Source organism: Elgaria multicarinata, chromosome 11 (assembly GCF_023053635.1).
Source record: "Elgaria multicarinata webbii isolate HBS135686 ecotype San Diego chromosome 11, rElgMul1.1.pri, whole genome shotgun sequence".
NCBI classification, from domain to species: Eukaryota; Metazoa; Chordata; class Lepidosauria; order Squamata; family Anguidae; genus Elgaria; species Elgaria multicarinata.
In genome coordinates, this window is record NC_086181.1 from 24,428,909 (window position 1) to 24,451,243 (window position 22,335).

General features: G+C 43.3%; 1 protein-coding gene across 1 annotated transcript; it reads left to right on the forward strand.

Moving 5' to 3' along the window:
* The first annotated feature begins 309 nt into the window (after window positions 1–309).
* On the forward strand, window positions 310–17,217 carry LOC134405519 (vomeronasal type-2 receptor 26-like). The gene is made up of 6 exons (XM_063136765.1): window positions 310–398; window positions 2,353–2,644; window positions 6,622–7,482; window positions 9,959–10,174; window positions 13,347–13,473; window positions 16,319–17,217. The coding sequence occupies exons 1-6, from the start codon at window positions 310–312 to the stop codon at window positions 17,215–17,217; spliced, it is 2,484 nt and encodes an 827-aa protein (XP_062992835.1).
* The last annotated feature ends 5,118 nt before the right edge of the window (window positions 17,218–22,335 follow it).

The following is a 22,335-nucleotide window of genomic DNA, read 5'->3' on the forward strand; positions in this document are numbered from 1 at the left end:
ATGGAATGGCCTTTCTTTTTTAAAAATTTGCTTCCATTGATTTTTAATTAATTTATTTCTGTCCAATGTTAGCCTATGGGACTCTGATAAGGTAACACATGCGTCTAAGCTACTAAGGAGGGAGGGGGAGAAGGAAGGGAGACTGTTGGGAAAAAAAACATCTGGAGGGATGGGGAGAGAGATTGTCGGAAAAGTTCCGGCTGGCTGCCGCCGCGAAGAGCAGCAACCAGGAAGCAACAGCCCAGGCAGGGCTTAATGAGGGCTACAGAGCCCAGGAAGCCGGCACTGCCCCACCTCTATGGCACAAACATGGATGACAGAGATGCGGTGGGGCAGCAGCCTGCGGCACACCAAAAGGAATGGACGGGCCGGATGGATGGGCAACAGCAAGGCGAGTGGTGGGCATTAGAGGAGGGGGAGGGCAGGGTGGGGGCCATCCGTGCTGTCTGGGAGCAAGCAAGGCCATCCTCATGGGGGCTGGGCCTCGTTCCAGCACCCAGGCCTGCAGCTGCACACAGGGTTTGCCTCACCTGGGCCCAGGCTTCCTCCCAGCATCCCCACCTGCTCACTACCTTGATGGGGCCTTGTACTTGTCCTGCGCCATCGTGGACAAGTACAAGTTCCCCAGCCCCATTGATGCTGGGGAAGGGGGCTAGGGGGACGCGTTCTGGGACTTCCTGAAAGTGTCTCCGCCCCCTCCCTACCTCGATGGAGTCTTGTACTTGGCCTGCGTGATCGTGCAAGTCAGCGTACAACTCCCATCATTGCAAATCAGTATGTCCCATAGACAGGAATGCTGCAACTTGTACTCTCAAACATGTGGAGAGCAGCTGGCTATCATATGCAGAGGTGACTGTGGGGTTCTGGAAAACTGATCGTGGAATGCTGTTCTAGAGCAAAGGCAGGCAAAATGTAGATTTCTAGATGTTTTGGCATTCAAATCATAAAAGTCTCTGTCAGCATGGACAGTGATCAAGAATGCTGCGAATGCTGTGACCGCAGAGGATTTTTCTTACATGTTCAGCAGTGTGAGATCAAAGGCAGAGCTACCACCTAATAGATTCATGTGTAAGGAAGGATTATTTTTAAAACTATTGATGAAAATGATTTTTGTCCTCACCATAACATGGGAGTTGCAGCACAGCATATCTAGAGAGTACCAGGCTGGAGAAGGATGGTTTATACTTGGATCCTATACATGTGCCATTGAGTTTACTAGGGCTTCCCCCCAAGTGGTATAGGATTGCAAACTAATCTCATCTGAAAGGAGTTCAAGACACCTAAACTAATCCTTTCCTGTTCCTCTGTCACTCTGATGAGATGACATATTGTGGAGGGATTGTGGGGAGTGAACAGTATATTTTGTATGAACACATTTTAAGAAAAAACATTGGTTCTTTGAAGGGCAGGGTATTGACCAAAAGCTGAAAGTGCCAGCCCTTGCTCTGGTTCTACATCTCCAACAAATAGTGCCCCTTCTGTTATCAATCATACTGTTCTATGCGAGATGTGTGTGAGGAAAAAATATTGCGCAGCCCCTGTATTTGGTAAGGATATAGAATAGCGTTCCCTATCTTGCTGTCCCAGCTTTCCTGACCATGGGACATACTGACTTGCAATGATGGGAGTTGTAGTCCAACACCTTTGGAGGGCACCAGGTTAGGGAAGGGCTGCTCTAAACAAACAAAAAATTAGTAGGTGGCCCTGAGTTGTTCGTTATTAGTTTTCCAGAACCCCACAGTCACCTCTGCATATCCTATTCTCCATCCTGCCCTCATGGTTTATATCTGCTTTGGGAGAATGAGAATTTCACTGGCACTTTATGCCTTCTTAGGGAGGATGTGGCGTTGTGAGCCTTAACTCCCAATTTCCCTGCTTTTTGGAGTTTGGTTGAAAACTGTAGAGCCTTTAATGTAGTTTTGTAAACCGTAGGTTTTTTGTTTATTGAATCAAATATATATAGCACCTGCATATTCAGAAAACAGTGTGCAATGGGAAAGAGATAATTGACAAATTGTAAGCAGCAGTATTAGCATGTTTTTAACTTTGGCTGAATCGGAACTGGCATGTATTGTATTATACATTTCTTCCCTAGTAGGATCTACTAAATAAACTCTGGAAGAACAATAGCCAAGATATCAATCATTCCATATGTGCAAAACCTAGGAAAGATGGCAGTACCATTTATTATTTATCAGTTGTTTGCGCTTTTGTTTTCTATTGCATTCAAGATATACTGATTTATGTCTTGAAAATTGGTGTACCTATAATGTAGCTGACTGTAGCATACTCTCTCATGCAAGCTTTAGGAAGAGTTGCATATCTGTCTTATACGTAATGTAATTCTTTTAGTCAAACACCAAAGAACTACCAGCATGTCCTGACCTTGGAATTTGCTCTGAAGCAGGTCAATGAGAATCCCAATATTCTACCAAATGTGAGCTTGGGGTTCCACGTCTATGATAGTTATAGCAATGCAAGGATGACCCATCAGAACATTCTGCAACTTCTGTCTACTTGGGAAAAGATTGTTCCCAACTTCAAATGTGACAAGAAAAAGAATATGATAGCCATCATTGGAGGACTTGACTCTGAAATCTCCTTTCACATGGCTACAATCTTAGCCACCTACAAGATTCCACAGGTAAAATGAATCTACAGGCTGGAAGAAAATAAACATGTTCTGAATTTCTGACACTTGGGCAGGGTCTCCACTACTGCTTTAAAATGGTTTATAATGGTAGTGACAACTGTTGGGGCCCAGGACACACTCCATATTCAGTTTTCAAATCGTTTTAAAAGTGTCATATCCTGCTTGTTGTAGATCTGGCCTTGGTATGAAATTTACAGATATTATCCACCCCTGACAAAAAGCCAAGAAGTGTTCATTAGAGTAGCACTTTGACTCCATAAGAATACTAGAACAGAAGAAGTGCTGTGACTGATCAAATCAAAGGTTCATCTAGTCTGGCATCCTGTTCACACAGTGGACAACCAGCTGCCAGTGAGAAGCCCACAAATAAGACATGTGTGCAATAGCACCTTCCCATACATGTTCCCTGGCAAATAGTGTGCATAGGCATACCACCCCTGATACTAAAGGAAGCAAACAGCCAGCCAAACTAGTAGCCATTGGAACCTTCTCACCCATAAATTTGTCTAATCCTCTTTTAGAGATATTCAGATTGGTGGTCATCACTTCATCTTGTGGTAATGCATTGTATAATTTAACACTGTACTCATAAAGAAGTAGTTATGTCATTTGTCCTGAACTATCCACCAACCAGCTTCATGGAGTGACCTCAGGTTCTAGTATTATGAGGGAGAGAGAGTAAAATGTCTCTCTATCCACTTTCTCCACACCATGCGTCATTTTATACATATCTGTCATGTCTTCTCTGATTCAACATTTCTCTAAGCTAAGCAGTCCTAGATGCTGTAACCTTTCCTCAGCTGCTCCTGCCTGTTGATAATTTTAAGTTCTTTTTTCTACACTTTCCCCAATGTTAAAATATTATTTTTCAGATGTGGGGAGCAGTGCAGTACACATTATTCCAAGTGTGGTTGCACCATAGATTTGTATAATAGGAATATGATATTGGCAGGGTCTTTTTAAGATTCTTTTCCTAATTATGTGAAGATGGAATGTGCCTTTTTCAGAGAAGTTAAATACCTGGGTTGACATTTCCATCAAACTGTCTACCCCATCTCAATATCTCTTTCTTGGTCAGTCACTGCTTGCTTAGTTCCTATCAATTTGTATGTGCAGTTGGGATTTTTTTGCTCCAACATGTATCATATTACACATGCTTACATTGAATCTCATTTGCGATTTTGATGCCCCCTCGTGTGGCGCAGAGTGGTTACTGCAGCCGAAACTCTCCCCATGGCCTGAGTTCGATCCCAGCGGAAGCTGGTTCTCAGGCAGCCGGCTCAGGTCGACAAAGCCTTCCATCCTTCCGAGGTCAGTAAAATGAGTACCCAGCTAGCTGGGGGAAAGGTAGCCATGACTGGGGAAGGCAATGGCAAACCAACCCACTACAAAGTCTGCCAAGAAAACGTCAGCGAAAGCAGGCATCCCTCTAGGAGTCAGTAATGACTCAAGTGTTTGCACGAGAGGTTCCTTTCCTTTCCTCCTACTTTGGAGAGATCATTTTGGATCTCCTAAAGCTCCTTTTATGTTTTATTGCATTTATATCTCACCTTTTTTTCCTTCAAGGAACCCAAGTTGGCATAGTTAATCCTCCTCCTCTCCATTTTATCTTCACAACAACAACCTTGTGAGGTAGGTTGCGCTGAAAATCTGTGCCTGGCCTAAGACACCTAGTTCATTTCCATGTCTGAGTGGGGACTAAAATAATTAATTAAACTTTTCTGAATCTCCTTACCCTCCTTCAATATTCTTTTAACTTTCTTTTTTTTGCATCTCTTATTGTCTGCTTCTATTGACTTTTGTGCAAACTTGTGCCCCCTTTTGTTTTCCTCATTTGAGCAAGATTTCCATTTTCTGAAGGAAGCCTTCCATTACCTTATTAAGCATGCTGCTCACCTCTTGATGCTGCCTTTCCTAACCTGCGGTACACTCTCTAGCTGAGCTTTGATTATTGTGGTTTTGACTATCTTCCAAGCATTTTGAAGGGATTTAACCCTCTTGACTCCCCTTTTTAACATTCATTTCCCCTCAGTTCCTTCATTTTAGAGGAATTTCATCTTTTGAATACCAGTATTATTGTGTTGGATTTCAATGGCAATTTTCCACTTGAATATATATTAAATCTTTCAGCGCTATGGGCATTGTTCCCAAATGGTTCTTTTATTAGGTACTGGGAGGCACCATTTAGGATTAAATACAGGCACTCCAGCTCTCCCATCTTGGTATTAATATCAACATAGATGCACCAGTGCACAGTGTCTTTCCCTAAATGTCCCTGGCCTCACATTTTCTGCTAGGGTCCTTAAGTCTCTTTGACTAGATATCATGTTTATCATATGCTCCTGGCCAGTTTTCTCCCTATCTTCATATGGGCTATTGAAAACATTTTCATATTCATCTTCTCTGGATACTACCTAGCTCTGGTCGGCTTTTCCCCAGGGTTCAGTTTCAAAGCTGCCCCAACACCTTTTATGTTTAGTGCCAGCTGTCTTGTACCACTCTGCTTGAGTGGCACCTGTTCCCTTGTACAGGACCGGAATGTCCCAAAATGTTCCACAGTGTCTAACAAATCCAACCACTCCTTTCTACACCACCATGCCATGCATGCATTGAGACACCTCCACTTTACTTGTTCAGCTGGCTCTGCGCTTGGAACAAATAGCATTTCATAGAAAGCCATTATAGTGATCCTCTATTACAACCTCCTACCTAGCAACCTAATTTTGGCACCCAGGACCCCAGAACTCCATAATTGCAGCCCATAACCAATGTAGCTGATAGGGCAGAGGCAGAGCCAAAGGGTCACAACAGGTGGAGCCAAGGTATCACAAGAGGCAAAGGACTTGGTTGTGTCTCTGACTCATAGAACTGCAGTAGGAAATATTCCTTTTTCACATTACCCTGCTCCACCAAAAGAAACCCATTGGACAGCATCCAAAATCCAAAATCACTTTGCATGACTATCCACACCACTTTAAGACCACAAGTACAGGGGGTGACTCACACATTCACACAAGATGATGACGATGATGATGATGATGATGATGATGATGATGATGATGACGATGATGATGATGCCATCAGAGCAATACCTAAAAGCACTCTTTGAAACCTAGATCAACCAACTTTAAAAGAGGACAATAAGAAATGATGGTAATGATGATGAGGATATCTCCAGAACCACATGAAGAAGTATCTAAAAAGCCCGTAAGCCTAGCAAGTATGCAATTTCTGAGCATCCAAATGCACATTTCAGCCATCCTCTGAAACAGCATCAGAAAGAATTATTATTATTATTATTTCCTACTCTGAAGCGAAAAGATTGGATTACTCAGATAAAAAGAGGGCAGGGCTCCTACACCTTTAACTGTTATGATAAACAGCATATTTCACCAGGTGCTGCATGCTTACAAATGACACCTGCTGAAATTCCTTTTTCTACACAACTGTTAAAGATACAGGAGCCCTGTCCTCCTTTCCATATGGTCACCCTACATTTCCTGAGCCTTCATTTTGGCTTCAGCTGATGATTTATGAGTTTTACATGGTTACCTGAGAGAATTTAATAAATAACTTAGTAAATAGCACTTACCTACTTTTTGAACGAGTGCTTAACTTGCTTTGTCCCAGAAACTGAGATGCTTCTTCACTGAGGCTCCTTGAACTCAGTGAGTTCCCTCCAAATGCACACCATGACAAAGTGTATGAAAGAAGAGAAGCATGCAGCGTTCCATGCAATGAAACAATGCATCCAACACAGTCACCACCTAGAAAATTCTTTAAATTTTTCCAAAATGTATAATTGAATCATACATCTATGTCAAGCTTTTCCATCTCAGCAGATATCTGAAATAAATCATTGTTTATCATAACATCTGCCCCTTATTGTGAAAGAAATGTATTTATTTATTTATTTATTTATTTATTTATTCATTCATTCATTCATTCATTCATTCATTCATTCTTAGATTGCCTATTGTATATTACCTACAGCAAGAAATATTAAAACACAACTCCCTTCTTTCTATCGGTTGATTCCCAATGAAGACTACCAGTTCAAAGGCATTGTCCGACTACTTCAACATTTTCAGTGGACATGGGTCGGGATCATTGTCTCAGATGATGGCAATGGAGAAAGTTTTGTGGAGACCTTAACACCATTGCTTTCTCAGCATGGAATTTGTACTGCGCTCAGTGGAAGGACACCAGCCCTATCTCAAGTTGTAGAGATAGTGCAGATAATAGAAACTATCGGAGCCAAGGCTATTTCTCTCACCAACTCCAAAATTAAAGTATTTGTTGTAAATGCAGAGCCTCAGACCACGACATGGTTGAAATGGCTCATGCACTTCCATTCAGTATTTGAAGATAATACAGAGGTCTCCTTTGGGAAAGTGTGGGTTATGACAGCCCAGTGGGATTTCTCTACAGAAATGGTACAACAGTATTTCAATGTACAGCACTTGTATGGTACATTGTCATTTGCCATTCACTCAAATGAAGTTCCGGAGTTTCCAAAATTCCTTCAGATGCTACATCCTAGCTCGGAAAAAGGCAGTGATTTTTTCAGGATCTTCTGGGAAGAGGCATTTGGCTGCTCATTTAACAATTCTGATGAGGGCATCGGGGACAATGACAAATGCAGTGGACAAGAGAAGCTAGAAAGCCTTCCCAGGGCTCTTTTTGAAATGAGCATGACAGGCCAAAGTTACAGCATCTACAACGCAGTTCATGCCATAGCATATGCTTTGCACAAGTTGTTCTCAGCCAAGCCCAAGCTCAGAGCAACAGCGGGCAAATGTGGATTTGAAGATCTGCAACCCTGGCAGGTAATGTTGCACAAAGAATCTGTCCTGTGATGGCTAATTTAATATTTGTTTGCACTGACTTCACAATGTATATCACTAGTTCCAAATTTGCACACAATATTATATAATCTTTCCTTTAAAATTATTATTATTATTATTATTATTATTATTATTATTATTATTTACATTTGTATACCGCCTCATAGCCAAAGCTCTCTGGATGGTTTACAAAAAAATACATTTCCCTCCAGATGTGTTTTCTTCAGTATTGGCTGAGACCACTGACCCATAGACGTCTACAAGGCTCCTGAGATATAGTGTTGTTCTTTATTCATTCAGTCGCTTCCGACTCTTCGTGACTTCATGGACCAGCCCACGCCAGAGCTTTCTGAGATATATATATATATATTCTCCTGATCAGATGCATATCCAATAGCAATATTCGAAATCAAATGCCCTGCATAAAGAGAATCTCTAAAGAAGTGATTTATAGCACACTTGTGACTGGCCACTCCCAGAAGTTTTTGGGTCAATTTCATTATATTGTAAGCAAACAGGACATCTCCTGCCCCTTCCCACAGACATCCAGTTTTATTTTAACACACATTAATAGCATAATCACACAGGGGGAAATCACAATTGCTTATGGTTATGTCTTCACCTGTGTGTTTGTCCCTTATTACTTCCTCTTTTGAAAGAGGAAGTAAACAATGTGCACGGGGCTCATTCAGTGGGCTGTTTTGATCCCACTGCTTCTCCTGCACACAGCAGGAGATAGCAGCATCTTCCATCTTTAAAAATAAGTTGGACTTACTGGGGTGGGTGTTGTCATGCAAAGAAGGATAGAAGGGGCAGGAGGTACACGGGTGGCAGATGACGTTGTGAGAAGGACCTGAGAAAATCCATGAGTGCTCAGTGATGACCATGCAATAAAACACACATCTGATGGAACTCTAAATCCACTATTTATTTATGATGGACTTTTATTCCACCACCAGATGGTGCTGTTTTACTGCTGCCACTTCTTTTCATTCACATTTCCTTTTCAAATAAAAATCACGTGGTCACTGGTCAGTGCTGTCTGAAGGAGCTCACTTTGGATGTAAAAAGATCCAAGACAGGGGCATGTGGTAAGAAAGCTGGCTTTATTTTCTAATGTATAGAACCTCAAAGTTTACAGGATATGCTTTATAAAAGGGCTGTTGAACCATAACCCTGTGGGCTAAATACGGCCCACCTGCGGTCCCAATCTGGCCCTCCAAAATTCTGTAGGAGGCCTCACCTCTTCCCTTGACCCCATCCCCCGACTGCTGGTCATTTTGTGGTTTACCTGCTTGTTCAAATTTTCTTAAATCTAAAAGGTTAAAATTTGGAATTATTCTTCTAGAATTCTGAAAGCTAAAACTTTCTTCTATGGGTCAGTTACTGGAAGTAAGAGATTTAGAGACTCATCACACCAGGGGACTGCTTTCTGGATGTTAGCGTGCATGTATTTTGGTAGGCCTAATTTCTGAAGGTTTTCTGTAAGAAGAAAAGAAAAGAAATGATGTGATGCTGGTGACTGATGTGACAAACAGAATAATTGTAACTTTCTCCTGTTGCCATAGTTCTTTAACTTCCATAGCCAGTGATGTATATTTTTCTTTTTTGCCCTCTTCCTTTTCTGCAACGTTTTTGTCATTTGATATTGCTATGTCAATGAGGTAGGTGTGTTTTTCTTGGTTGTTTTTGAGTGTTATGTCTGGTTGAAATTGAAAAAAGCTAAGAGGTGCTAGCTTTTAGTCCATTTTGTTCCATGGCTAAAGTTTGCAGGGTGATAGTAGTTTATACTCATTCTGAATGCTTGTTTGCTTGTTTGTTGTACTAGATTTTCTATACTTGTCAACTCCTTCATTTGTTCAGTGGTAGCAGTATGCTGAATCTGTGACTATGGATATGAGGAAGGTGATGGGGAAAGTGTGTTAAATGTTAGGAAAGTTTAGACTATGGTCATCCAGTGAAAGATTTGCCGTCAGAAAAGGTATTTGAGGGAATGGGGACTGTATCACACAGAGTATAGCAAAAGCTTCAAAGTACTGCAAAAGCTACAAAAGTAGGAATGAGTGAAGTTAATTTCAGATACGTTGAATGTCTCACTTGTTCTTTATTCCATTGGTTTTAACATTAAGATGTTAAGTAGAAAAGGTTTGTCTTAACTGTGTGCTGTGAAATCAGACATGTGACCAAGGCCATGTTTGGGTAGGAAAGCTCCTTTGGGGGCTGGGCATGTTGGTGGGCACGCCCCCTTGGGGGCGGCCATGTTCTCCTCCTTTTTGGTTTCCAAAATATGGTCACCCTAAGTTATCAGTGCAGTTAAAATACTGCTATAAAGCAGTAGTGTAGATCTGGCCCAAGTAAACATGCTCCAGACTGCACTCAATCTGATTTACAAAACAGCAACCCAATGTCGACTATTATAATCCTTCTGTAAAATGCTAGCTTCTCCTCTTCAATCCAGCTTCACCCTTTCCTGAAGAGCATCTCATTTAACAACACAGTGGGCGACTTGGTGACTTTTGATGAGAATGGTGAACTAGCTGATGGATTTGATATTATAAACTGGGTTACTTTTGCGAACCAGTCCTTCTTGAGAATGAAAGTAGGCAGTATTTTTCCAGACCAAAAGTTCACCCTTAACGAGGAGGCCATATCATGGCACAGAACATTTAATCAGGTGGGACTGAATTATAGATTGCAATATGTGAAACTTAATGGGAAAGTGTTCTAGTATTAACCCTAGATTCTCCCACACATCCTACAAGAAGTATTCCTTAAAGTAGCACTCACAATGAACTTAGGGCTTCTTTGTCAACATAAGTAAAAGGTAAGTTAAAGTTTTGCCTTCACCCAAGCCACCTTGTTGCATTGCATCGGCAATTGTGAAATAGCTTCACCATCTCATTAAACACCAAGAAAAGAAAATACAGAGCTGTATTATCCTACCAGACTCCTTTTTTGGTAGCAACATACCTTGCATATAGCAGCTGGAGACCTTGTGGGAGACTTGCCCTGCAAATTCCTTGATGCTTGCTTGTCCGGCCCCATTCTGAGGAGCCGGGCTGCATGAGCACTCAGCGAAGCACACTTTGTGGGGCCTCTGGCTAAAGGAATTGTACACGTTCCAGAGGTCCCGGAAAGTGTGCTTTGCCTTTTCCCCCACCCTATGCCAATCTGGGCCTTAAGGGCCCTCTTAATGCAAGATTTTAAGAGGGTTTTTAAGGCCATGATTGCATGGTGGTGGTGAATGCAATTTCCTCAAGGCTGGGTAAATTGCATATTTCCCCCCTTCCACTGTAATGGCAGCCTTTAAGGCTCCCATTGGTGCATGGGGAAGGAGAGGCTGGAGAAATTGCACATTTCCCCCACCACTCTGGCATTAGAATGGTGGGAGAAAATACACATTTTGGGGTCATCCTGAGACTGCGGGAGTTGTGGGTACTCATCCTGCCTGGTGCCAGCATGGTACCAGACATGGGCACGGAGCCACACCACATGGCTCCATGCCCAATCAGGGGTGGGAGGGTGAGCAATTCCACCATCCCTGCGATGGCGGGTAGCATTTAAGGGCAGCATGGTTAGGTTTTTTTTTACCCTGCTTACTTTTTGTTGGAGTGGGGCCTTGCTCTTTGTGACTGGCCCTACTCAGGGGGGAAAATTGGTGGCTGCAATGTGCCTCTTTCCTCCAGGCATATATGCACCCTGGGGAAGGATCTTGCGATCAGGTTATTGTGCGATCCTGCCCCTCCCTCCCAGAAGGCTGTGAGGTGTGGAAATGGCTCTAGTATCTTACACTTGGTTAAAAGGGATCAGGACATTATACCAAGAAAACATTTTGGAGATGGTTCTTCCTTTAAAACACACAAGAAAGCACTCCTACAAAGACTATTTGAAGCCATCTCCACTTCTTCAGAAGTTCTGTTCATGAATCTAGTTTTGAAATTCCGAAATCTCACAAGATTCTGCTTCTTTCCACTCTGGAATTAGAGTTGTGGAGTAATTATTAGGGTGGTGCCTTCCAGACCGGGCCTGAACTGGTTTGGGTCAATTCGTACCTCCCCCGATCTGCTCCGGAACCAAATTCAGAGTGAGATCCGGAGGTCCAGACTGATATTCAGGCACCATTTTGTCCCCCTTCCCCACTTACTTGCCTCCACGTTGGATGGCAGACGCAGTTAAGTGGGGAAGGAGGGACAAAATGGGGGCCAAATAAGCCCCCTTCCCCCCTTACATGGCTCTGCTGCCCACTGCCACACGGACCGCAATGGCAACCAACGGCGGAGCCAGGTAAGCCCCCCTCCTGTACTTAGATGGCTCCATCATCTGCAGCGGAGCCAGGTAAACCCCTCCCCCTTACCTGGTTCCGCTGTCCTTCACCGCACAGACCGTTGCATCAGCAGATGGTGGAGCCAGGTAAGCCCCCTCCTCCCCCCTCCTCCCCCACTTACCTGGCTCCATAATCCACCGCCGCAAGGACCGGAAATAGGCCACAGTTGAAGCCTCTGCAAGGACCAGGGAGGACGACGGAGCCCGGTAAGCCCCCCTCCCCCTTATTTATTTATTTATTTTATTACATTTTTATACCACCCAATAGCCAAAAGCAAAATGCAGCAGCGACAGAGCCAAGTAAGCCCCCTCCCTCCTTACCTGGCTCCGTGGCCTATTTCCAGCCTTAGGCCTGGGAAGCAGTTGAAGCCACTGCACGGATCGCAGCAGACGATGGACCCAGGTAAGCCCCCCTCCCCAGTTACCTGGCTCCGCTGCGGTCACCTCATGGACTGCGGCGGACGGGGGAGCCAGGTAAACTCCCCTCCCCACTTACCTGGATCCGAAGCTTAGGAACGGTCCAAATCACTTCGGACTATTCCAAACCACTTTGGGCTGATCTGGTCCTCCTCTGATCTGCTCTGCAACTGGGCTTAGGGGGTCCAGATCGGCCTGCTCCACTTCAGATCCAGGAATCCGTAAAAAAGAGGAGCACACCCCTAGTAACCACTAGTAATAATATACAGTTCCCTTTTGGATAGAGATTGGCTGAGATCTTCTACACCACGGTTGGAAAGTGTGTGGCTCTCCAGATACTATTGGACTCCCCTTAGCCCCAGCCAGCATTGTTAAGTGATCAGGAATGATGGGAATTTGAGCCTAACAACATCTATAGGGCCACAAGTTCCCCACTCTGTTCTATATGAAACCACAATGCAAGATGAACGAAATGAATGAACTAGGGTTTATTGACAAAAGGCTGAACAGAGGGAAAATGACAATGACCCTGTTCAGAAGACAAGGTTTAAGGGGTCTTCTGAACAGGGCCAACATTAGGGTGACCATATGAAGAGGAGGACAGGGGTCCTGTATTTTTTTACAGTTGCATAGAAAAGGGAATTTCACCAAGTGTCATTTGTATATATGGAGAAGCTGGTGAAATTCCCTGATCATCCCAACAGTTAAAGTTGCAGGAGCTATACTAGATTGACCATATACAAAAGAGGACAGCACTCCTGCAGCCATTAACTGTTGTGATGAAGAGGGAATCTCACCAGGTGCTGGATGCATACAAATAACAACTGCAGAAATTCGCTTTTCTACACAACTGATGAAGATACAGCAGCCCTATCTTCCTTTTCATATGGTCACCCTAGCCAATATGGGGCTTACCTGCATAACAACATAATGCATTCATTCCTTTCTCCATCTCTTGTCACTCCCACACTAACAGGACGGAGGGGGGAAATTGAGCTTTAAAACACAGTTTTTGGACAGCTACCTACCTGTAACCCTGTGACTTCCTGCAATTAGTTAATGATGTAATAAGATCCATGCAATTTCTTCTCTCTCTTTATGGACAGGTGCTGCCCATTTCACAGTGTAATGACAACTGCCATCCAGGTCACAGTAGAAAAAAGAAGGAAGGGGAGCCGTTTTGTTGCTATGATTGTGTTTCATGTCCAGAAGGAAAGATTTCAGATGAGAAGGGTAAGGAAGTTCCAAACAAATCTGTATAATATATATTACACTCTTTTAGCACCCATTCAGTATTCAAAAATAATGATGATACCTAAAAGTAAAGCGTTAGATCCCTGACATGTAAATATACAATAGCATTATTTTTAGAAAAAGTATAAGAGTTTCAGATTCCTTCTTCATTGCCATCATTTCTTGATGGTAAGCATTTACGAAGGCGTGCTAGTAAATAGAGCTGTGCTCCGCTCCGTTTTGGGTCGTAGAAGTGGTAGCAGAACAGGTGCTTCGCCTACGTTAAAGGCAGAGGCGAAGCGAGTCGGGTGTAGCAAAGCATTGCGAAGGGACCGCCCATTTGCAGAGCGATCCGCTTAGTCGCGTGTCTCCAACCGGCATTTTGGAACTTTTTTCGCACAGGATTGCATTTGGTGAAAGAATGCCTACAACTTCTTTGATTTTAAAGCTACATCTCTGAAACTTACTGTGCTTAGAGAGCGATGATTGGGGGTCATTTGTGTCGATTTTTAGAATTTTTCGTAGTGCAGTTTGCTTGCTATTAATTTTTATAGAATGGGTAAAGCGGGAGGGGGAAACCATTTTTTTAACGGTGATTGACAGGTTCATCTCCCAATCGTGATAAGTGATCAGCCTATGTGAAGCATCCTCCAATCCCAATGTTGGAGGGGGGGGGGTAATAAGCAAAACGGGATACTTAGCAACTTATCTTTCTTTGTCTTTTGTAGGAATTTTGCCACTTTTTGAGTGCATTGGTGAAGCAGTAGCCCCAGCAAACTCTCACGCACAACCTTATAATATAAAAAGTAAAATAACAGATAGGCAACACAGCACTGCAAGGTACCCACCATAACCTTGGTGAACAACTGAATAGATGTGGTGCAAGTGGATGATGTGCTGTATGCCATGTGGACGTGCCCAGTGCCTTTGAGGATAATCAGAACCTCCAAAGGGGAACAGTGGAAAGAGAAGCCAATGAGTTGCATGAATTGAGGTGTGGTGTGGCTTTTCAAAGGCAGGTACCTAGACAGGACCAGTCAAATGACTGGTGGCACAGTCCCCACTGTCCCACTGGGCACATCCACTTTCCCCTTACTGGTGATAAAGGCAGACAGAGTTTTTGTTCTAATTCTTCTTGTTGTGATTATTAGTATTTTTATTGTTATATTACAGTTATTGGCTGGGCATACTCTGGAGTGTGTGAACTGTGACGGAGGTGTGTGTGTGTGTGTGTGTGCATCTTGAAAAACCAAAACGTAATAGCACTTTGAAATGAGTGCATAGCATGAAAGAAATTACATTTTTAGAATTATTGTGACCCAAGCGTGGCAATGCAAGTTCTGTTCGCTCACCTCATTTATCTGGAAGTTCCCTGTGTTCATTTTTGATGTGGTTACCTGAGAGGAAGATTCTGATTTAGGTTTAAATTTAAATAATCCTCCAAAATCAGTGCATGCTTGGACTTCCTCCAAAATTGGCATATATCTGGATACATTTATAAGCTCTCATGGTGCCCATTTTGATGTTTCTAACTTTAAAAGTGATGGATGTAAGGGTAAGGTAAGGGTTAAATGGAACTTGGGGCTGGCATCTTTTTAATGTGTTAATTTTATGGTCCATAGGAGGGCAGATAAGCGGCCCAGCTGCATGTGGGAGTCGGCCGGAGCCAAGGACCGATTGTGGCATGTCCGCTCGGCCTTGAGACAATTAACATCTCAAGGCAGAGGTGTGAATGGACCTTCGCATCAAAGCTGAAGGGAGGGGGGGAAGGAGCATGAAAAAATAGTATAAAGTCTACTTGGTGGGGGGAACAATTGCGGTCAGCTGGACACCAAGGTTGGGTGACGTATGATTTGTAGTTTTTAGTCTCTTGCTTGCTCCTTCTGGGTTCTTACATATATATACATGTTTTATAGTTTTAGTCTGCTAATCCCATGTATCCTACCCGTTTCCTGAAATGAAAGGTCTTAAACCTCAAATTGTGAGCCGTGAGTGTCTATCCTGGGGATCCGTGCTAAATCCAGTCAAGAAGCCAGCTTTGGCTGGGGCGTGCTTCCTTTACAATGGAGATGTATGCAGTTTTGTTAATTGGGGTTATGGTTGAGGGTTGAAACTTTCAAAATCCCCCCAAAATCAGGGCATGCTCAGATTTCCTCCAAAATGGCCATGGATCTGGATACATTTAGAAGCTCTCATGGTGCCCATTTTGATGTTTCTAACTAGAAAACTAAAAAAGTTATAGGTGTTTAACATTTCAATGCAAGTCTATGGGGGGGGGGGGAAACATGGAGCACCAATCTGGATTCGGTGCCCCGCTGCAGAGCAAACCATTGGTAGATCAGCTGAAAGCGGAGCGGACCCGATCTGAAAGTTGTGGATTGGGATCCAGAGTGGATCGGGAGGAGGGGGGGTCTGTGCACAGCCCTACTAGTAAATGTCCAAACCAACCCTCATGACTACTAATGCTGATTTTTAAGTTAAAAGTGCAAGGCCTATCACACTACTTTTATGACTGACCAAATTTCAGAATTGTTTTCATTCCTTCTAGATAAAGGACAATATTGTCCAACTGTAAGATCATCATCATCATCATGATTTATATACATATTTTTCTACATGAGGCTTTAAACCCAGCACCTTATTGAGGCTTCAGCTTCCAGATTCTTTTGGGACTAAGTTCAGTTTTTTCATGTGCTTTCCACTGGTGTGTTTTCTCTCTCTCTGCCTTTCTCTATGTTCCATTGTGATATAGTGAAATTGTGCAAGGTTTTAATTCCAAAATTCGAAGAAATACCAGATTGGCACAATTGAAGGATTAACACATCTCCTGTTTCATTCTTTTCAGATTTGGATGACTGTTTCAAATGCCAAGAAGGTCAGTATCCAAATAAGAACCGAGATCAATGCCTTCCCAAGGTTAAAAACTTTCTCTCTTTCTCAGAACCCCTAGGGATGATTTTATCATTTTTGCCTCTGTCTTTTTCTCTGATCACAGCTTCAGTTGTAGGAATTTTCGTCAAGAACAATAACACCCCCATCGTCAAAGCCAACAATCGGGACCTCACATATTCTCTGCTCATTTCGCTATTGCTCTGCTTCCTCTGCTCTTTGCTGTTCATTGGTTTGCCTCAAAGAGTCACCTGCTGTTTACGACAAACTGCTTTTGCCATCATCTTCTCAGTGGCTGTTTCATGCATCCTGGCAAAAACCATCACTGTGGTTCTGGCTTTCATGGCCACCAAGCCAAGATCCAGGATGAGGAATTGGGTGGGCAAAGGACTGGCCAACTCTATCCTTTTTGCTTGTTCCTTTATTCAAGCCAGTATTTGTGCTGTCTGGCTATGTACTGCTCCTCCTTTTCCAGATCTTGACATGCACTCTCTGGCTAAAGAAATCATAGTGGAATGCAATGAAGGTTCATTTATGATGTTTTATTGTGTTCTGGGCTACCTGGGATTTCTGGCCATTGTTAGCTTCATTGTGGCTTTCTTTGCAAGGAAATTGCCCAGCACTTTCAATGAAGCCAAATTCATCACTTTCAGCATGTTGGTGTTTTGCAGCGTTTGGTTGTCCTTTGTTCCTGCTTACTTAAGCACTAAGGGAAAATACATGGTAGCTGTGGAGATCTTCTCCATCTTGGCTTCTAGTGCTGGACTATTGGGTTGTATCTTTTTCCCCAAATGCTATATAATTATTCTGAGACCTGAACTGAACAACAAGAAGCAACTAATTTGTAGAAATTAGTAAGGCTCTTATGCTGATATTGTCAGGAATTGACTTTAGCAGAGATTTAAGCAGGAACACAGCAGCTTCAGCGTTTGATTCTTCTGTATGGATATAGAGCTTTTATCTCTCAGAGAAGAAAATATACTCACAACGCGTATAGCTTTTCTTCAGTAAAGATTTTACTGAGGCATAACGTCTTCTGTACAAAGTCATCCAGCATACAAAATATCACCATCCAGCATCCACCCACCTACCATTACATCTGTACAACTTTATTTCATACATGGTATTGCACTCAGTTACGTCAGCCAATTATTCAATCAACAGTTGAGTCAGGAGGCCTTGACATTTTACATTCCAGTACTGATGTGTAACACCTGTAGAGAATTGAGGATCCAGAGATTGTGCAAACATCCAGTTTTTTCTTCTTCTTCCAGGGCTTAACCCTCTGTAGGTAAATTTTCCAGCCCTGATAGAGATTTCATACACATTTACCTGGGAGCAAATCCAATGAAACACAGTCAGGCTAATTTCTGAGCAGACATATATAAAATTGCACTATTAGAGTTTCATAATAATACCATTGAATTTATTAATCAATAATGACATGTATGTTGCACAAAAACCAAAGATATGTCTTAAAGATTTACTCTATCTTTCCTAGCCAATATTTTGGTTAGTATGCCATGCAACCTTCCCTCAAAATAACTATTTCTCAATTGTACTGCGTACAGTGACTAATTATTTCCTTACAAAGGTGTGATATTAATATAGCTGATTTAGACATACCTATGACTGCTATTTTCAAATGAGTTACTTTTTTCTTATCCTATGCACATTTGGGCTTAGCATGAAAATGTGATAGGTGATCTATAGCTCCTGCATTTCATGGCTGTTCCTCTTCTTTATCTGACAAAATGGAATCAAGTTCACAAATTTGATATGTTAATAAATTTGTCACAAGAATATGTTCTATTTCTTTTCTGTACTTTTTTGCAGATAGAGGGAGAAGGGAGGAAATAACAACTCGGACACCAGAGCTGGGATATAACTAGGGCCTCTTTATTAATAGGTGGAAAACTCGCCCCTCCTTGGATCTGCATGTGAGAGTGCAGGAATCCAAGCAATCTGTCTCCAGGCTACTAGCCTGCATAAGGGTGAACCATTCGGCCATGCCAGGAGTCAGATGGAAACCCAGCTCCTTTCTTAAGCACACGTTTGTGCTTGGGGGAACCCCCCGTGTCACTCCCATATTGGAGCCACATAGCCCCAAGTAAGTGAGAAAGGGAGGTCCCCAAATCCTGGGTTCAGAGCTCCACAGCCCCTGAGTACCAGGCTTCTGAGCCTGCCAGTCACCATAAAGGTGCCCAACGGGTGCTCACCAACTTCAACTGATATCCACATATTGCCGCACAAACCCCATCAAGGAACTGTGTTAAGCCTCTGCTTCAACATCCTACACCCCACCCAGGATAAAATCCCGCAGACCCGCATGCAGATCCTGCAGGGAAATGTCATTCCCTGCGTTGGATAGATGAACTCCATTGGCCCTACAATTTTCCCCTCTGGAAGGCAAATTTTTTGGATGATATGTCATGCCTCACTGCCAATCCTTGGAGACATACAAATTTACCTATTAACTTCATTCATTGCCCTATTTAAGTTATGGGCTTCCCCACCCTCATGCCTCTAGTGCAGAGGTTTATATCGATGGTGCTATATAAATAATAATAATAATAATAATAATAATAATAATAATAATAATAATAATAGCAAATTTGATAACACAGTATCAATTTCTGACCATCCAGATATCCTCCAGGACTGCCTTAGCCTATTAAGCTGGGGACTTCCACTCCAGGAGCCCCATCATACCTCCCCAGGTGGGCACCACACCTGCTGCAGGGTAACAAACTGGTTGGACTGCTCAAGGAGGAGACACCACCACCACATGTCTTGCCTGCCATCCTCCTGGATGGAGGCTATCTGACCAAGCCCAACTGCATGCCAACAGCTGCTCGTCTTGCTCTATGCCCAGCCCAGATGCCAGCTGTATCTGCAGCTTAGAATCCCCATGGGCTGTGGTCTCCTCTGCCAATCTGTCAATGAACACAATTATCAACATTAAATCCACAGTAACTGTACCCACCTTCCTTACTGAATGTACCATTATGTATGTTCAAGACTGCCATCTCTCTATGGCCCAGAACTTGGCATCTCTGAACCCTGCTGCAGGAGCCCAATTCTGATTGGATGTCCAAACTGAATAATTCCATAGGCCCGAATGTCTGAAGGGGCTTAGAGATGACCTGAAAACAAAACAGGATACGTATAGGACGTGGAAGGAAGGCCAGGCTACAAAAGAAGAGTACAGACAGGTGGCAAAGAAGTGCCGAAATGGCATCAGGGAGGCTAAAGCTTGTGAATGAGCTGAGATTAGCGAGGGATGCTAAAAGCAATAAAAAGGCTTTCTTCAGATACGTGAGTAGTAAAAGACAGAGGAAAGAAATGGTGGTTCAACTGCTTAATGAGGATGGCAAATTGATAACAGATGACAAAGAAAAGGCTGAAGTGCTCAATTCCTACATTGCCTCAGTCTTCTCCTAAAAGCGGGTCTATGACCCCCCTTGAAAAAGTGAAGCAGAAGTTGAGGCGGCAGGATTACAGTTTGAGATTGATAAACAAATGGTCAAAGAACACCTAATTTCATTGAATGAGTACAAATCTCCAGGGCCCGATGAACTGCATCCTAGAGTAATGAAGGAGCTAGCGGAAGAACTCTGAGAACCTTTGCAAAATCATGGAAGATGGGTGAGGTGCCGGACGACTGGAGCAGGGCTAACATCGTCCCTATCTTCAAAAAGGACAAAAAGGAGGAACCTGGGAACTACAGACCAGTCAGTCTGACATCCATCCCTGGGAAAATTCTGGAGCAGATTATAAAGAAGTCAATCTGTAAACACCTTGAAATCAATGCAGTGATTACTAGAAGTCAACATGGATTTGTCAGGAACAAAGCCTGTCACACTAATTTGATCTCATTTTTTGATCGGGCAACCTCCTTTGTGGACTGTGGGAATGCTGTGGACATCATATAGCTTGACTTCAGCAAAGCTTTTGACAAAGTACCACATGACATTCTGATTAACAAACTAGCTAAAAGTGGGCTAGATGGAACAACTATTAGGTGGATCACAGTTGGCTACAGAATCGGACTCAAAGAGTACTTATCAATGGAACCTTCTCAAAGTGGGGAGAGGCAACGAGTGGGGTACTGCAGGGCTCAGTCCTGGGCCCAGTGCTCTTCAACATTTTTATTAATGATTTGGATGAGGAGGTGCAGGGAACACTTATCAAATTTGCAGATGACACAAAATTGGGTGGGATAGCGAATACCCTGGAAGACAGAAACAAACTTCAAAGTGATCTTGATAGGCTGGAGTGCTGGGCTGAAAACAACAGAATGAAATTTAATAGGGATAAATGCCAAGTTCTACATTTAGGAAATAGAAACCAAATGCACAGTTACAAGATGGGGAATACTTGGCTCAGCAATACTACAAATGAGAAGGATCTTGGAATTGTTGTAGATCGCAAGCTGAATAAGAGCCAACAGTGAGATATGGCTCCAAGAAAGGCAAATGCTATTTTGGGCTGCATTAATAGAAGTATAGCTTCCAAATCACGTGAGGTACTGGTTCCTCTCTATTCGGCCCTGGTTAGGTCTCATCTAGAGTATTGCGTCCAGTTCTGGGCTCCACAATTCAAGAAGGACACAGACAAGCTTGAACATGTTCAGAGGAGGGCAACCAGGATGATCAGAGGTCTAGAAACAAAGCCCTATGAAGAGAGACTGAAAGAACTGGGCATGTTTAGCCTGGAGAAGAGAAGAACGAGGGGAGACATGATAGCACTCTTCAAATACTTAAAAGGTTGTCACACAGAGGAGGGCCAGGATCTCTTCTCGATCCTCCCAGAGTGCAGGACACAGAATAATGAGCTCAAGTTAAAGGAAGCCAGATTCCAGCTGGACATCAGGAAAAACTTCCTTACTGTTAGAGCAGTATGACAATGGAATCAGTTACCTAGGGAGGTTGTGGGCTCTCCCACACTAGAGGCCTTCAAGAGGCAGCTGGACAACCATCTGTCAGGGATGCTTTAGGGTGGATTCCTGCATTGAGCAGGGGGTTGGACTTGATGGCCTTGTAACTCTGCTATTCTATGATTCTATGATTCTCGGCTATCATCAAAATGGTACCGGAAAAGGAGAAGCACTTTCAAGTGCTGATAGCACCCCTGTTCTTTCCCCCTATGGGCAAAGAAGGGTAACTGCAATTAGGCATATACCCTCACAAAGACCTCAGTGAGCATTACCACAACACCTCTACCCAGGTTCCGTAAGCCTGATGTGTGAAGGGACTTCTTGTCTACTGTATAAATGGAACCAGTTAAGGAGCAGCCCCATCCAGAGAACAGAAACCGTTCCTTTACCCAGGTGGGTGAAATAGAAGGCCAGAGTGCTCAAGGGCATATCTACTCACTCATGGCCACCGCTGGCGTTACCATGGCACCTCAGCACCTCTACTGCCCAGTGATTGACTGAGCATCAGAAAACTGAAGAGCCCAATCAGCCCCCTCAGGCCAGCCTGCCACCACTTCCTGCATCCTTCAAACATGTAAATTACCATGCTGCCTGCAAACTTCTACACCATGGTAGCAAAGGATAGGCTGAACACCTTTCTTCATATGGTTAAAGTGGATAACCCCATGTGTTTCAATGGGTAGTCTCCTGTGGTGAAAAGTATCACCCAGCATTCCAACAGATAGCTGACTAGGATGCACCATAAAGCCTGATGCTCCACTCTTAGCCCTAAAAGCTGAAATCCATACCTGCACACAGGTAGGATGGCTACATGCCAGGGAGCCATCACTTCTGCTACTCATTTCTCCCAGGTTCCATTAACCTGGGCATAGGATCTTAGTACTGATTATTCACAAGGGCCAACTTCAGGAACCTGGACATCTGACTGCATGACCAGTGTCACTGACTTTGTTATCTGGCCCAAGAATATAGCATGTAATACAGAGACTCTAGGCTCTTATCAGCCCCACTCCTGAGGCTCCTTAAACGATAAA

Coding starts and splice junctions, on each gene's coding strand:
- LOC134405519 (XM_063136765.1), top strand. CDS start 310: ATGGATGACAGAGATGCGGTGGGGCAGCAGCCTGCGGCACACCAAAAG. Junction 7,483..9,958: donor AAGATCTGCAACCCTGGCAG/GTAATGTTGCAC, acceptor TCTTCAATCCAG/CTTCACCCTTTCCTGAAGAG. Junction 10,175..13,346: donor GGCACAGAACATTTAATCAG/GTGGGACTGAAT, acceptor CTTTATGGACAG/GTGCTGCCCATTTCACAGTG.